At 36.6% G+C, this 14,321-nt stretch overlaps 1 protein-coding gene across 1 annotated transcript in view; it reads right to left on the bottom strand.

Annotated features, from left to right (window-relative positions):
- The window catches only part of DNAH14 (dynein axonemal heavy chain 14), a 305,880-nt gene that overhangs the window by 151,830 nt on the left and 139,729 nt on the right, over positions 1-14,321 (bottom strand). The window contains exons 36-38 of the mRNA XM_049635106.1: positions 12,457-12,591; positions 3,278-3,493; positions 589-682 (exon numbers count right to left, since the gene is read on the bottom strand). Of these exons, the coding sequence (XP_049491063.1) occupies positions 589-682; positions 3,278-3,493; positions 12,457-12,591 (445 nt within the window). The remainder of the gene's footprint in view (positions 1-588; positions 683-3,277; positions 3,494-12,456; positions 12,592-14,321) is intronic.

Raw genomic sequence — 14,321 nt, 5'->3', positions numbered from 1 at the left:
CAGGAATTCTGAATCAGGACAAGCAAGAGCAGAAGTCTCTTTCCGGGCCTGGAACATAAGCGTCCGGCTGGTGCCTGCGGTGCTCGAGGCTCAGCCCGGAGCAGTGAGCTGATGGGGCTCCGGCCGGGACGCTCACCTCCTCCGGAGCAGGCGCCTTACCACACGCTCTCCGTGCCCCGCCTCCTCGCACCCCGCACCGCACACCCACGCCACAAAGCAGCACGCGATGGATGCCTAGTTCTGTTCAGACGCGTGTGTATGGGCTGTGTTATTTGGGCTGGGAGCGTCCGCAGGCTTCCACCCAAGACTTCTCTCTACTTGAACGTCTGCTTGGTTCTTGTGAGATATTAATGTCCGTTTATAAGCTGAAAGGGCCGTGCACGACCTACCACTTCAGCGCCATGATTATGTATGTAGGTAGGATGGCATAACATGTGGTAAATACGCACGTATATAAATTTTAAGTGAGGGAAAAGTAAATAGCATAGGAACAAACATCAACGTTTTTAAAGATATAGATTCAGCTCATTTGTTCAGTTTCTTCCCTGTTAATGAATCATCTTTACTGAATTTAATAGTAACACTTACTCTGACTTTCTGGGATTTTAACATCTTTCTCCATCTCCTTCTTAGAAATATTATCGTCAATATCTGCTATATCAGAGGAATCAAGTTTGAAAACCTAAAACAGGTAATCAATAATGTTTATTTCATCACACTTTCCAACTCAAACACGTCACTATGCTGAGTACTAAAATAGAAAAGGCACACATTCTGTGGCTGAAAGACCTCCCTGTAACCAGCACAGGGTGGCTGAGCTGAGTTGTGAGTACAGGCCATTTTCTTCTAGAAAATTCTTTGTTTTTTTTTCCAGTTAGTACATGTTTGTTGTTCAGCATTAAAATAATGCCATAAAGCAAAAAAGCAAATGTTCTCTGAATTCCCACCATCTATAAAGAAACTGTTGATATTTCAGTATATATTTTTCCTAGACCCTCCTTCACAGTAGTTTTAAAATTTGGGGGTAACACACTAAAATGTTAAATGTTTCTAAAATGTAATAACATTTTAGAAATATAAAGTACTATGGTTTTCTTCCCAGATTTCTTAAAACTCTTGGAACATTTATGCTTCCAAATGAACTTTACAATCATTTAATTCGATTTTTTTAATTGGGATTTTGCTTGGAAAGACACTATATACATATATTAATTTGGTATAGATTGGCATTTTTAGGATGGAAGTCTTTTTATACAGGAATAGAGTATATCTTCCATTTATTCCATTTTTGCCAACTGCACAGGCATCCCTGCCACCCTCCCCTGCCCCCGTCCCTGCCATCCTGCTATGACAAGTTCCTTTCTTGTACATTTTTCCAATATAGTTTTCATAGTGGCATCACTGTTAGAATTGTTCCTATTTCCATTTCTAACTGGTATAATTAGTGAACTGTATCATGTTCCTTCTCTGTCAATTACTGAGGAAGATGTAATAAAATCTCACACTAGCTTTGCATTTGTCAATTTCCCTATGAAATTGACGTACATGTTTACATTATGTCACAGGTACTTAATAGCCCAGAACTGCCATCTTTTTCTGCACCAAGAGCACACTGTTTTCCCCTAATTTTACAATAATTCTTGACATCTGGCAGATCTCATCACCCAAATTCTTCCCTTTTTTTAAATTCGGGAATGTCATGGCCCTTGGTTCTTCTATATACGTTACAGAATCAGTTTGCCAAGGTCTTAAAATCAACTTTAATTTTCTATTTCAAAACTCAGGGCAAAGCTCTAGTTTTCAAGTGTGGCGTTAGCATAAGGACAGATATGAAGATGAATGGAACAGAACTATGAGTCCAGAAATAAATCCCTACATTTATGATCAGCGATTTTGACATGGGTGACAAGACAATACAAGCAATGGGGGAAAGAATAGTCTTTTTTTTTTTTTTTTTTTAAGAATAGTCTTTTCAACAAATAATTCCGGAACAACTGAACTGGGATCCCTGCCTTGTACTGTCCACAAAAAATCAACTCAAAATAGACTAAAGACCTAAATGTAAAACTTAAAACTATAAAACTCTTAGAATAAAACTTAAAAGAAAGTCTTTGTGACCTTGAATTATACAAAGCTTTTTAAAACTATGATATCAAAAAAAAAACAAAAACAAAAAACAAGTGACAAGGTAAAAAGTAGATTGAACTTCATCAGGGTTGAAAACTTTGGTGTTTCACAAGATACCTTCAAGAAAGTAAAGACAACCCACAAAATGAAAGAAAGTGTTTGCAAATCATAGTCCCTGATAAGGGACTTGTATCCAGAATATACAGGTGTGTGTGTGTGTGTGTGTGTGTGTGTGTCCATGATATAAATACTTTTATGGATTAGAAGACTCAATATTGTTCTTTTTTTATTTTAATTCCAGTGTCGTTAACATACAGTGTTACATTAGTTTCAGTCTATAACATAGTGATTCAACAATCTATACGTGATTCATATGTAGTATTTAAGAAACAAAACAAATGAGCAAAGGGGGAAAAAAGAGAGGGAGAGAGAGACAAACCAAGAAACAGACTCTTGACTACAGAAAACACACTGCTGGTCACCAGAGGGGAGGTGGGTAGGACAGTGGGTGAGACAGGTGACAGGGATTAAGGAGTGCACCTGTGAGCGTGAGCATCAGGTGACGTATGGAAGTTCTGAATCACAATATTGTAACCTGAAGCTAATATTATACTATGTTAACTACAATTTAAGTAAAAACTTAAAAAAAAAACCAACTCTGCTTATCTGTTTGGTTCTAAATGTCATTTTTCTGTTAATATAGTTTGGCTAATGAAATTTACTAGTAAGCTCTATAACTAATGAGAATACAAGTCTTCAAAAGTTTTTTGCTATTTATGTTTATTCTACGATGAACTTCGTATCAAAAGCTTTATTCGCTTTTCCACTGAAGTGTTTTCGTAGCTCATCAATTTGTAAGGTGTCCTGGTGGTGCTAGATTCACTAGAGCAACCCCCACTAACACCTAATCCCCTGTGTTCCTTGAAAAGCAAGTATCTTTCATTTTATTGTTTCCCAACCATTTTAAAACGCAATGACATATTTTCTGTTGTTTTTCAGAGCTTATAATTTTTCTTTTTAAAAACTGATTATAATAACTTTTAAATTTACTTTTATACTGGTAAGTATCTAATAATGCTTAAATACCAATTTTTAATCAATGAAGTAATCCACAGAGTCAAATAATAATAATCCTTCCATATTAACTTACATTAGATGCATCCGAGATTCTTGATTTCAGTCCAAGATCGCTGTCTTTTTTTGAGTGCCTTGCAGTATTAGAATATACATAATTTCGAACTGTGCTTGATAATAATCCATCAGTCCATTCCATAGTGTTAGGGTCCAGTTGTCCATATAGTTCACTAAGAGTGATACACTTTGGATTTAAAACACAAATATCTACCTTTCCTCTTCTTCCTGGAACCTGAACAAAATCCAGTGTGGTTTTTAAAAGCATCAGCCAAAGTATAATTATTTACATTTTTGCGCTATTAACACCAAAGGGTTTTAGGAGAGGTTTTTCACTCCAAAGAAAGATACCCGATAAAGACAGTAACTTAAATTTTAAAAAGGACAGCAATTTAAAAAGGACAGTAACAATTGACTTTTTAAAATGAGCCATAATATTCAAATCACTACTTTAAAAATTCTAAATACTATAATGATATCTCTGGAAGAAATGGGGGGAAAAATCCCACTGGTCCTCATCCAGGAACACAACATATGAACTGGGATGTGGTGTGTCTGGAGTCAGGGCTAGACATATGGATGCGGGAGAGCAGAAGACAGTTTTTAGCTTCAGGTCAGAGCTGGCACCCAAGAAGACCTTGTCTGCTACCTTCTAGCTTGCCTGGGGGCTGCCTGCAGGACCGGTGTCCGTTCCACCAAACTCAGATCTCAGGTGGGAAAAGAGTCAGGCACTTCTTGTGAAGGCTTCAGGGAGACTACAGACCCACAAAAGCCCAAAACCAGACCTTATGGATGAATTCAAGCAACAGACCATATATAGCCTGAGGGAGACACTAGGGTAGGAGGAATTTTTAGGAAACTGAGACTAAGACTAAGGAATTTTTAGGAAACTAAGACTAAGACCATATATAGCCTGAGGGAAACACTAGGGTAGGAGGAATTTTTAGGAAACTAAGTTAAGCTGTGTAGCCAGTGGAATGGTGAAAGTCAAACTGTGAAAGCCCAGTCAAGATGCATTGCCCAGAAAAAACCTGAGAAGATGTTAAACTTTCATCTCAGAGAGGAGACCCCACTAATCAGTGAGGAACAACCCCGTGACAGAGCAGCTTTGTAAAGACTGGGAAAGGTGGCTGTTTTTACAAATGCCCCATTTTCAACAAATATCACAAGGCATGTAAAGAAACATAAAAACTTGGTCCATTAAAAAGACAATAAATTGACAGAAACCATCCTGGATGAAGGTTAGTCTGAAAAGAAGCCATAAAATAACTCTCAGTTGAGCTTTCTCCCTAAAATCAAGAACAAGACAAGGATGGCCAGCCACTCTCACCACTTTTATTCAGCCTAGTACTGGAAGTCCCAGCCACAGCAATCAGACAAGAAAAAGAAGTAAGAGGCATCCATACTGGTAGAAAGGAAGGCACTATTTGTAAAAGACATGACATTATACATAAAAAATCCTAGATTCCACCAACACTTATCAGAAATAATACATGAATTCAGTCAAGTTGCAGGATACAAAATTAATACCAAGAAATAGTGTTTCTATACACTAATAATGAAGTAGCGAAAGAGGAATAAAAAAAAAAAACCCTACCATTTGTAACTGCACCAAAAAGAATAAAATGCCTAGGGATTAAACTTAACCGAGGAGGTAAAAGACCCATACTCTGAAAACTATAAAACAATGATGAAAGAAATTGAAGATGACACTTAAGTGGAAAGATATTCCATAGTCATGAATTGGAAGAACAAATACTGTTAAAATGTTGATACTACCCAAAGCAATCTAAAGATTCGATGTGATCTTTATCAAAATACCAATACAATTTTTTCACAAACCTAGAACAAACAATCCTAAAATTTATATGGAACCACAATGACCCTGAATAGCCAAAGTAATCTTGAGAAAGAACAACAAAGCTAGAGGTATCACAATTCCACACTACAAGCTGTATTCTAAAGCTGCAGTAATCAAAACAGTATGGTACTGGCACAAAAATAGACACATAAATAAAACAGAACAGGGAGCCCAGAAATTAATCCACACTTATGTGGTCAATTAATCTATGACAAAGTAGACAAGAATATATAATGGGGAAAAGACAGTCTCTTCATTCAATGTGCTGGAAAAATTGGACAGCTACATGTAAAAGAATGAAACTGGACCACTTTCCATCACCATGAACAAAAATAAACTCCAAATGGATTAAAGACCTAAATGTGAGACCTGGAACCATAAAAAAAAACCAGAAGAGAACCACAGACAGTAATCTCTGTGACACTGGCCATACCAACATTTTTATAGATGTGTCTCCTAAGGCAAAGGAAACAAAAGCAAAAATAAACTATTGGGATTACATCCAAATGAAAAGCTTTGTGCACAGTGAAGGAAATCAACAACAAAACAAAACATAAAACATAAAACAACTTTATGTTTTAATTATAATATTTCCTCAGTGGGAGAAGATATTTGCAAATGATATAAAGAACTTATACATCTCAACACCAAAACAACCCAAACAATCTGATTAAAAAATGGGCAGAAGACCTGAATGGACAATTTTCAAAAAAAGACCTACAGATGGCCAACAGACACAGGAAAAGATGCCCAATATCACTCATCATCAAGAAAATACAAATTAAAACCACAGTGAGATACCATCTGTCAACTATTATCAAAAAGACACACACACACACACACACAAAACCCAAACCCCACAAACGAGTGTTGGCAAGAATGTGTAGAAAGGGAACCCTTTTGCACTCTTGGTGGGTGAGTAAATTGGTGCAGCCACTATGGAAAACAGTATGGAGTTTCCTAAAAAAAAACCCAAACAAACCTAAAAATAGAACTACCATACGATCTAGCAATTCCACTCCTTGGTATCTATTTGAAAGAAAACAAAAACACTAATTTGCTATATGCACCTCCATGTTAATTTCAACATTGTTTACAATGACCAAGATACAGAAGCTAGCTAAACGTCCACTGATGGACGAATGGATAAAGATGTGATGTGTACACACACATGCACGCATGCACGCACATGATGGAATCCCACTCAGTCATTAAAAAAGAAAGAAATCTCTCCATTTGTAACAGCATGGATAGATCGTGGGGTTATGCTCAGGAAATAAGTCAGAGAGGGAAAGACAAACACCACATGATTTCACTTATATGTGGAACCTAAAAGACAAAACAAACCTGAGACTCACAGATACAGAGACTATACTGGTGGTTGCCAGAGGGGAAGAGTCTTGGTAGAGGGGCCAAAATAGGTGAAAGGAATTAAGAAGTAAAAATTCCAGCTATAAAATAAGTAAGTGATGGGGCTGCAATGCACAGCATGGGAGTATTGTCAGCAATCCTGCATTAATTGTGTGTGACAGATGGTAACTAGACTAGTGGTGATCATTTCACAGTGTACATAAAAGTCGAATCACTAGGTGTACACCTGAAGCAATATGATATTGTATATCAATAATACCTCAATTAAAAGGAAATAATTATTAAACAAAAAAGACACAAATAAATAATATCAGAAATAAAAGTATGGACATTACTAGCGCCTTAAGGAAATTAAAAGGATTATAAGAGAACACCAGGAGCAAATTACATAATCCACGGGCTACAAATTCCTAGAAATAACAAAAATTACCGAAAGTGACTCAAGAACAAGTAGAAAATCTCAACAGATTTGTACAAACAGAGATTGAATTAGTAACCCAAATCTCTAAGAAAGTCCAAAATCAGATGGCAGATGAATTCTACGAAACACTTGAAAAATGATTAACACCAATGCTACTCAAACTCTTGCAAAAAATAGAAAAGGAGGGAATGCTTCTTAACACATTCTATGAGGCCAGAATTACCCTGATATTAAACCCCCACAAAGACACCATAAGAAAACTACAGACAGACATCCCTTATGAATACAGATGCAAAATTCTCCAGAAAGTGCTAGCAAACAGAACACAACAACACATTAAGGGATTATTCACTCAGACCAAATGAGATTTATTTCAAGAATGGAGGACCAGGTTCAACATAAGACAATCAATGTAATATATCATGTTAATATAACAAAAGAAACAAACCACATAATCATATGAAGAGAGGCAAAAAAGCATTTTATAAAATTCCAGACCCTTTCATGAGAAAAACACTCAAACTAGAAATAGGAAGGAACTTCCTTACTGTGATAAGGGGTATTTGTGAAGAACCCACAGCTGACATCATACTCAGTGGTGAAAGACTGAAAACTTTCTCCCTCAAGTCAGGCACAAGGCAAGACTTCCCATTTTCACCACAGCTATGAAACACTGTACTGTAAGTCCTAGCCTGGTAATTAGGTGAGAAAAAAAAGTAATAAGCATCCAAATTGGAAAGAAAGAAGTAAAGGTATCTCTATTTAAATATGACATGATTCCATATACAGAAAATCCCAATGAATCTACAAAACAACTACTAGAGCTAATAAATGAACCAGCATATTTATAGGGTACAGGATCAACATACAAAAACCAGCTGCATTTATATATAGCACCAATGAACCCACTTCAACACAACAAAAAAATAATTAAGAAAGCAATTCCATTTATAGTAGCATCCAAAGAAAAAGATGCTTTGAAATAAATTTAATCAAGGAGGAGAAAGACTTACCTATTGAAAACTACAAAAAAGAAAAAAATTTTCTTACTTACTAACGATGGACCTAAAAATGGAAAGACATCTTATGTTTGTAAACTAGAAAACCTGATATTGTTAACATGGTAATATTCTCTAATGTAATCTACAGATACTTTGTAATCCCTATGAATGTTCCTATGGCCTGTTTTGCAGAAAAAAGAATGGGATAGGCAATTCATATGGAATCCAAAGGGGCCTCAAATATCCAAAATAATATTAAAAAACAAAAACAAACCAAAAAAAAAAAAAAATCAAAGAGGACTCATACTTCCCAATTTCAAAACTTACTAGAAAACTACAATAATCAAATTATGTATATCCTGGGACAAGGACACACACAGGACAATGGAATAAAACTGGGAGTCCAGAAACAAACGCAAACATCTATGGCCAACTGATTTTTTATAAATTATTTTAAAGAGAAAGAGAGAGACCAGGAGCAGGGGAGAGGGGCAGAGAGAGATAATCTTAAGCAGGCTCCACACTCAGCACAGAGCCCAATGCAGGGCTCTATCCCACAACCCTGAAATCAGGACCTGAGCTGAGATCAAGAGACAGATGCTCAGCTGAGCTATCCAGGCATCCCTATGGCCAACTGATTTCTGACAAGAATGCCAACACCATTCTATATGGAAAAGAATAATAATTTCGTTAACGAACGGAAACTGGATACCCACATGCAAAAGAATGAAGTTGGACCCCTACTTCACTCCATATACAAAAAATTAACTCAAAATAGATGGGTTCCTTCAGTTTAAGAACTAAAAGTACACAATTAGTAGAAGAAAACACAGGGGTAAATCTTCACGGCTTTGAATTTGTAAACGGATTCTTAGATTGGATGCCAAAAGCACAAGCAATAAAAGAAAAAATAAATTGGACCCGATAAAAATCAACGGCCTTAGTGCATCAGAGGACATTATCGAGAAAGCAAAAAGGCAACTCACAGAACAGGAAAAAATATTTGCAAATCGTGTATTTGATAAGGGCTTCATAAGCACAATATATAAAGAATTCTTCCAACTCAACAGCAAAAAAGACAATCCAATTATAAAATGGGCAAAAGACGTGAATAGGTGTTTCTCCGAAGAAGATCCACAAATGGCCTGTAAGCACGTGACAGGGTGTTCAACATCTATCAGTAATTAAGAAAATGCAGATAAAACTGCTACAAGATACCACTTCACATCCAGTAAAATGGAAAAAAACAAAGACAAGTGTAGGTGAGGATCTGGAGAAAGCGGGAAGCTTCGTTACAGTGCTGGTGGTAATTTAAAATGGTTCGGCTGCTGTGGAGAAGAGTTTGGTGCTTCCCCAGAAATGTAAACGGAACTGGCGTATGACCCAGCAAGTCCACTCCTAGGCACAGATGTCCACGTAAAATGAAAACATATAACCACATAAAAGCTTGTACACAAATGTTTGTAGTGACATTATTCATCACAGCTAAAAGGTGGAAACAACTCAAATATGCATCAAAGGAGGAACAGATACATTGTGATGAACGGATTGACAGAGATTCCACAAAATGGACCATTATTCGGCCATGAAATGGAATTAAGCAGCGACACATGCTATACCTTGAATGAACCTGAAAAACATATGCTAACTGAAAGCAGCCAGAGACAAGAGGTCACATGCTGTGATTTCTTTTACACAAAACATTCTGAACAAACAAATCCATAGAGACAGGAAGCCGCCCAGCGGTTTCCAGAGAATAGAGAGAGAAGGTAATGGGGAGAGATTTCTTAATGGATACGGGGTATTCTCCTGCAGTGATGAAAAAGTTTTGAAAGCAGAGAGAGGTGGTGATTGCACAACACTGTGAGTGCACGAAATGTCACTGAACCGTACACCTTGAAGTGGCTAATTACATGATATGTGAGTTTCACCTTCAATCTCACCTCACAGTAGGTAGCGAAATTATACCTTACTGCAAACCAATCCCATTCCTAGAGAGACATTTTCAAGGGATACACATATACAAGGACCCACAGTAAACACATTACAGAGATCCTATGACGAAGAGGGAAGAGAGGGTAAGGTTAGGAAATGAAGGAAATGAAATTGCACTAAAAGAAACTAAAGAGAAGGTCTTGAAGAGACTAATGAGCAAAAAGCCATGAACTAAGGAGGAAGATCAAAAACAATTCCATTACCTAAGGCCCTGCCACCAACCTAAATATTTTATTGTCATTACATTTTTAAAAACACCAAATTTAAAAATGTTACGCATGAGAGAATTATAAATAAATGATAGTATAGTCATGTATACAGAATACAGTCACTGAAATCACACTGTAAGAAAATTTGAATGACATGGGGTTAATTCTCAGTATACAGTATTAGGTGAAAATGCCAACATTAATAAAATTGAGGCAATTTATGCACAGTACTATCTCAATTATTTCAAAATATATTTTGTGTAGGAAAAATAATCAAAGGGAATACAGCAATGTTTGTAGTCATTCTCTCTAGGTGGTTATTAATTCTTTATGTTTTTGCATTTTCCCCAAGTTTCTCACAGTTGTACATACTTCTTATGTAATTTAAAAAATGTTTTTAATAAAACAAATTCCTGCCCACAGGGCTACTGTGAGGACGAATGAGACAATTCAACTAAAAGTGCTTTAGCCAGTATCTGACTCATATTTAGTATTCCATAAATATTATTACTATCGTCATAGCTCACCTCTTATTAATGACAATAATTGGTTAAGAACTAATTCAGACTTGTTGACAGGGAGGTAGAAAGAGAACAGAACAAAGGCTATGAACTGCCACAGGCACGATTTTGAAGCAGGGAATTGCACACTAACTGAAAAAAAAAATCCACAAAACTGAGAACTTGACTTTCTAAAACTTTTGGAATATACTGCCAACGGGTCTTTAAATAAGAGAACTGAAGTACACGTTATTTATTGGAATCTAACTTTATATTAAATAAAACATCACTCGGCCATCAAAAAGAACGAAACCTTGGGGCGCCTGGGTGGCGCAGTCGGTTAAGCGTCCGACTTCAGCCAGGTCACGATCTCGCGGTCCGTGAGTTCGAGCCCCGCGTCAGGCTCTGGGCTGATGGCTCGGAGCCTGGAGCCTGTTTCCGATTCTGTGTCTCCCTCTCTCTCTGCCCCTCCCCCGTTCATGCTCTGTCTCTCTCTGTCCCAAAAATAAATAAAAAACGTTGAAAAAAAAAATTAAAAAAAAAAAAACAAAAAACAAAAAAACAAAACGAAACCTTGCCATTTGCAATGACGTGGATGGAGCCAGAATGTATTCTGCTAAGCGAAATGAGTCAATCAGAGAAAGACAAATACCACGGGATTTCAGTCATATGTGGAATTTAAGAAACAAAACAGATGAACATATGGGGGGCGGGGGAAGAGAAGAGAGGGAAACAAACCACAAGAGACTCTTAATGAAAGAAAACAAACTGAGAGTTGATGGAGGGAGGTGGGTGGGGGTGGGCTAGATGGGAGATGGGTATTTCTTTAAAAATTTTTTTTTAACGTTTATTCATTTTTTGAGAGACAGAGAGAGACAGAGTGTGAGTGGGGGAGGGGCAGAGAGAGACAGAGAATCCGAAGCAGGCTGCAGGCTCCAGGCTCCCACAGCACAGAGCCCGACTTGGGGCTCAGACCCACAAACCGTGGGATCTTCACCTGAGCCAAAGTCGGATGCCCAACTGACTGAGCCACCCAGGCGCCCTGATGGGGGATGGGTATTAAGGAGGACACGTGTTGTGATGAGCACTGGGGTATCGTATGTAAGTGATGAATCACTGAATTCTACTCCTGAAACCAATGTTGCACTGTACGTTAACTACAATTTAACTTAAAAAAAAAATACACATATCATGAAAAAGTGGGAGTTATTCTAGGAATTCAAGGACAATTTAACATTAGCAAATCTATCAACATAACTTATTACATTAACCAATTAAAACATAAAAAAATAGATTCTAAAAAATTACTTCATAAACCCCAAAAAGTCAAAAACCAAAGTATAATGAGAATGGAAGAAAATTTCCAAAGTATGAAAGAGTATCTATCATACACCAAGAGCAAATACCATATTAAATGTAGAAACATTAACTGCATTTCAGATAAAGTAAGGAATATTATTACGGTTAACGTTGTTTTGGAGGGTTAATCAATGCAATAAGAGTATAGATTATATAAATAATACAAAAGAGACAAAATTATATTCACTGAAGATGATTCAATTGATCATCTATAAAAACAATTACAACTTACCATTACCAGTCCATTAAGGTGACTAAATACAAAATAAATATATAATTCGCTACATTTATTTTACACTAGTAATTACTAGTTTGAGATTCAAATGAAAAAAATAAGTCCCATTTACTACAATGATTCCTAATTACAAGATTCCCAGCAATAAATTTAACAAGAATATACTTATATAAATAGGATATAAAATGTTACTGAAGTATAAAGATCTGAAGAAATAGAGAAACATCTGGTTAGTACACAATTTACCTGTGAAATAGATTCGCTTTCTTTAGTTGATAGGAAGTCTTCAATTGGTAATAGTGTTAATGCTCTTTCTAAAATTCTTCTGACTGTTGTCTTTCCTCCACCTGTTGGGCCTACTAACATCACACCAATACAGGTCTAAAACAAAATTGCAAATTTATGATTTAATTTTGGTTTACTGATGGTTCAGCTAAATTGAAATCTGAAGGTTCTAATTTACAAATACATCTTGATATCCACAAAACCTTCCTTCAAATTATTGTTCAATCTCTTGTAATCTGTGTTCTGTTTTCATTGACTAGGTTAATGTCAAAATGTACAGAGATCTCCTAATTTTCAAATTCAAAGCATAACTGTCAATTCTTGTTTTTGACACTTTGTCTCACTTTCCTATTCTCCTTTATTTCTGTACCTTTCTCGAAGATTGGTTTCTGTAATATGTTTTCTCTCAGCTTTCCTCTTCTGAATTTTTTCTCTTTTGAGTTTTGAATGCCATTTCCGTGTTAGTCTTCCCTAATTCATCCTTCTCTCTCTCTCTCTCTCTCCTACATTGGCCTTATCCTGTCTCATCAACTTGAATATCTCTAACTACAACCTGAGTTCTAATGACTTCCTAACGTACGCATTTCTTCCAGTCTCTGGTTCTGTGTGCCTGAGTGAAATTTTGGTAGTTTACTGTATATTTCCATCTGGATATCTCACAAGATTTTCAGAGTCAACATAATCTACTCTACACCTTCTTTTCACACTTGTCACTTCTCTTAATTCCTGATCTAGTAAATAAAATCACTAGCTATACATTGTCCAAAGTCCCTCAGCTCTTATAAAATCTGCTTGATTCCATCTTCTTCTCCAACCCAATCACAATCGCTGTTATGGAGTGAAAGTCTGTGAATGTCTGTGTCTCCCTAAAATTCAAATGTTGAAGCCCACACCCAATGTAATAATGTTGGAAGTGGGGCCTCTGGTAGGTAATTAGGTTTAGATGAGGTCACGAGGGTGGGTCTGTGATGGGATTAGTGTCCTTAGAAGCAGAGAGACCAGTTCCGTATCTCTCCACTATGTGAGGACGCAGTGAGAAGGTGGCCACCTGCAAGCCAGAAGAAGGCTCTCACCAGGAACCAAACCTGCTAACGCTTCTATCTTAAACTTTCCAGCTTCTAGAACTGTGAGAAATAAATGTGGCTTAAACCGCCTGGTCTATGGTATTTTGTCATATCCTCCCAGATGGACTAAGCCAAGGGGGAAAGGGTCAGATGGTGAAGCTCGCCCTCTTCTAGACTACTGTAATAGTAGTAAAGGAAGGATTATTTTTAATAACGCATCACACACATACATTAAAATTCAAATATGGATGAAGCTAAAACATTTTTTCCCTTCCATTCCAATCTCTTTATCCTCCTTGAGGAAAATAAATACCAGACAACTTAAAAATGGAAAGTGCAAATATCAGAAACTTTTAGAAAAAATTATAGAAAATATCTTTATGAAATAGGATAGAAAAGATTTCTAAAAATTCAGAAAAACACAAACCATAACAACAAATCAATAGACTTTACTGCATTAACAACGTCTCCTGCGCAACTGAACTCAAGGAACATTCCTGAAAACCCAAGACTTTGAGCATTTATTTGCCACACATATAAACAATTAAGAAATAGGATATAAAATGCATAATGAAAAGCCTACACGTTTGGTAAGAAAAAGACAAAAAACTCAACTGAGAAATGAGTATATTACATAATCTGGCAATTCACAGGACACTCAAATGGCAAGTAAATATAGACAAAGGCATACAGTTTTACCAGTCATCAATGAAATGCATCACCGTTTCCAAATGGTTCATTCACAGGGATAGGAAATTCAAA

The sequence above is a fragment of the Panthera uncia genome, chromosome F1 (genome assembly GCF_023721935.1).
Source record: "Panthera uncia isolate 11264 chromosome F1, Puncia_PCG_1.0, whole genome shotgun sequence".
Lineage (NCBI taxonomy): Eukaryota > Metazoa > Chordata > Mammalia > Carnivora > Felidae > Panthera > Panthera uncia.
This window is presented reverse-complemented; position numbering and strand designations above follow the sequence as displayed.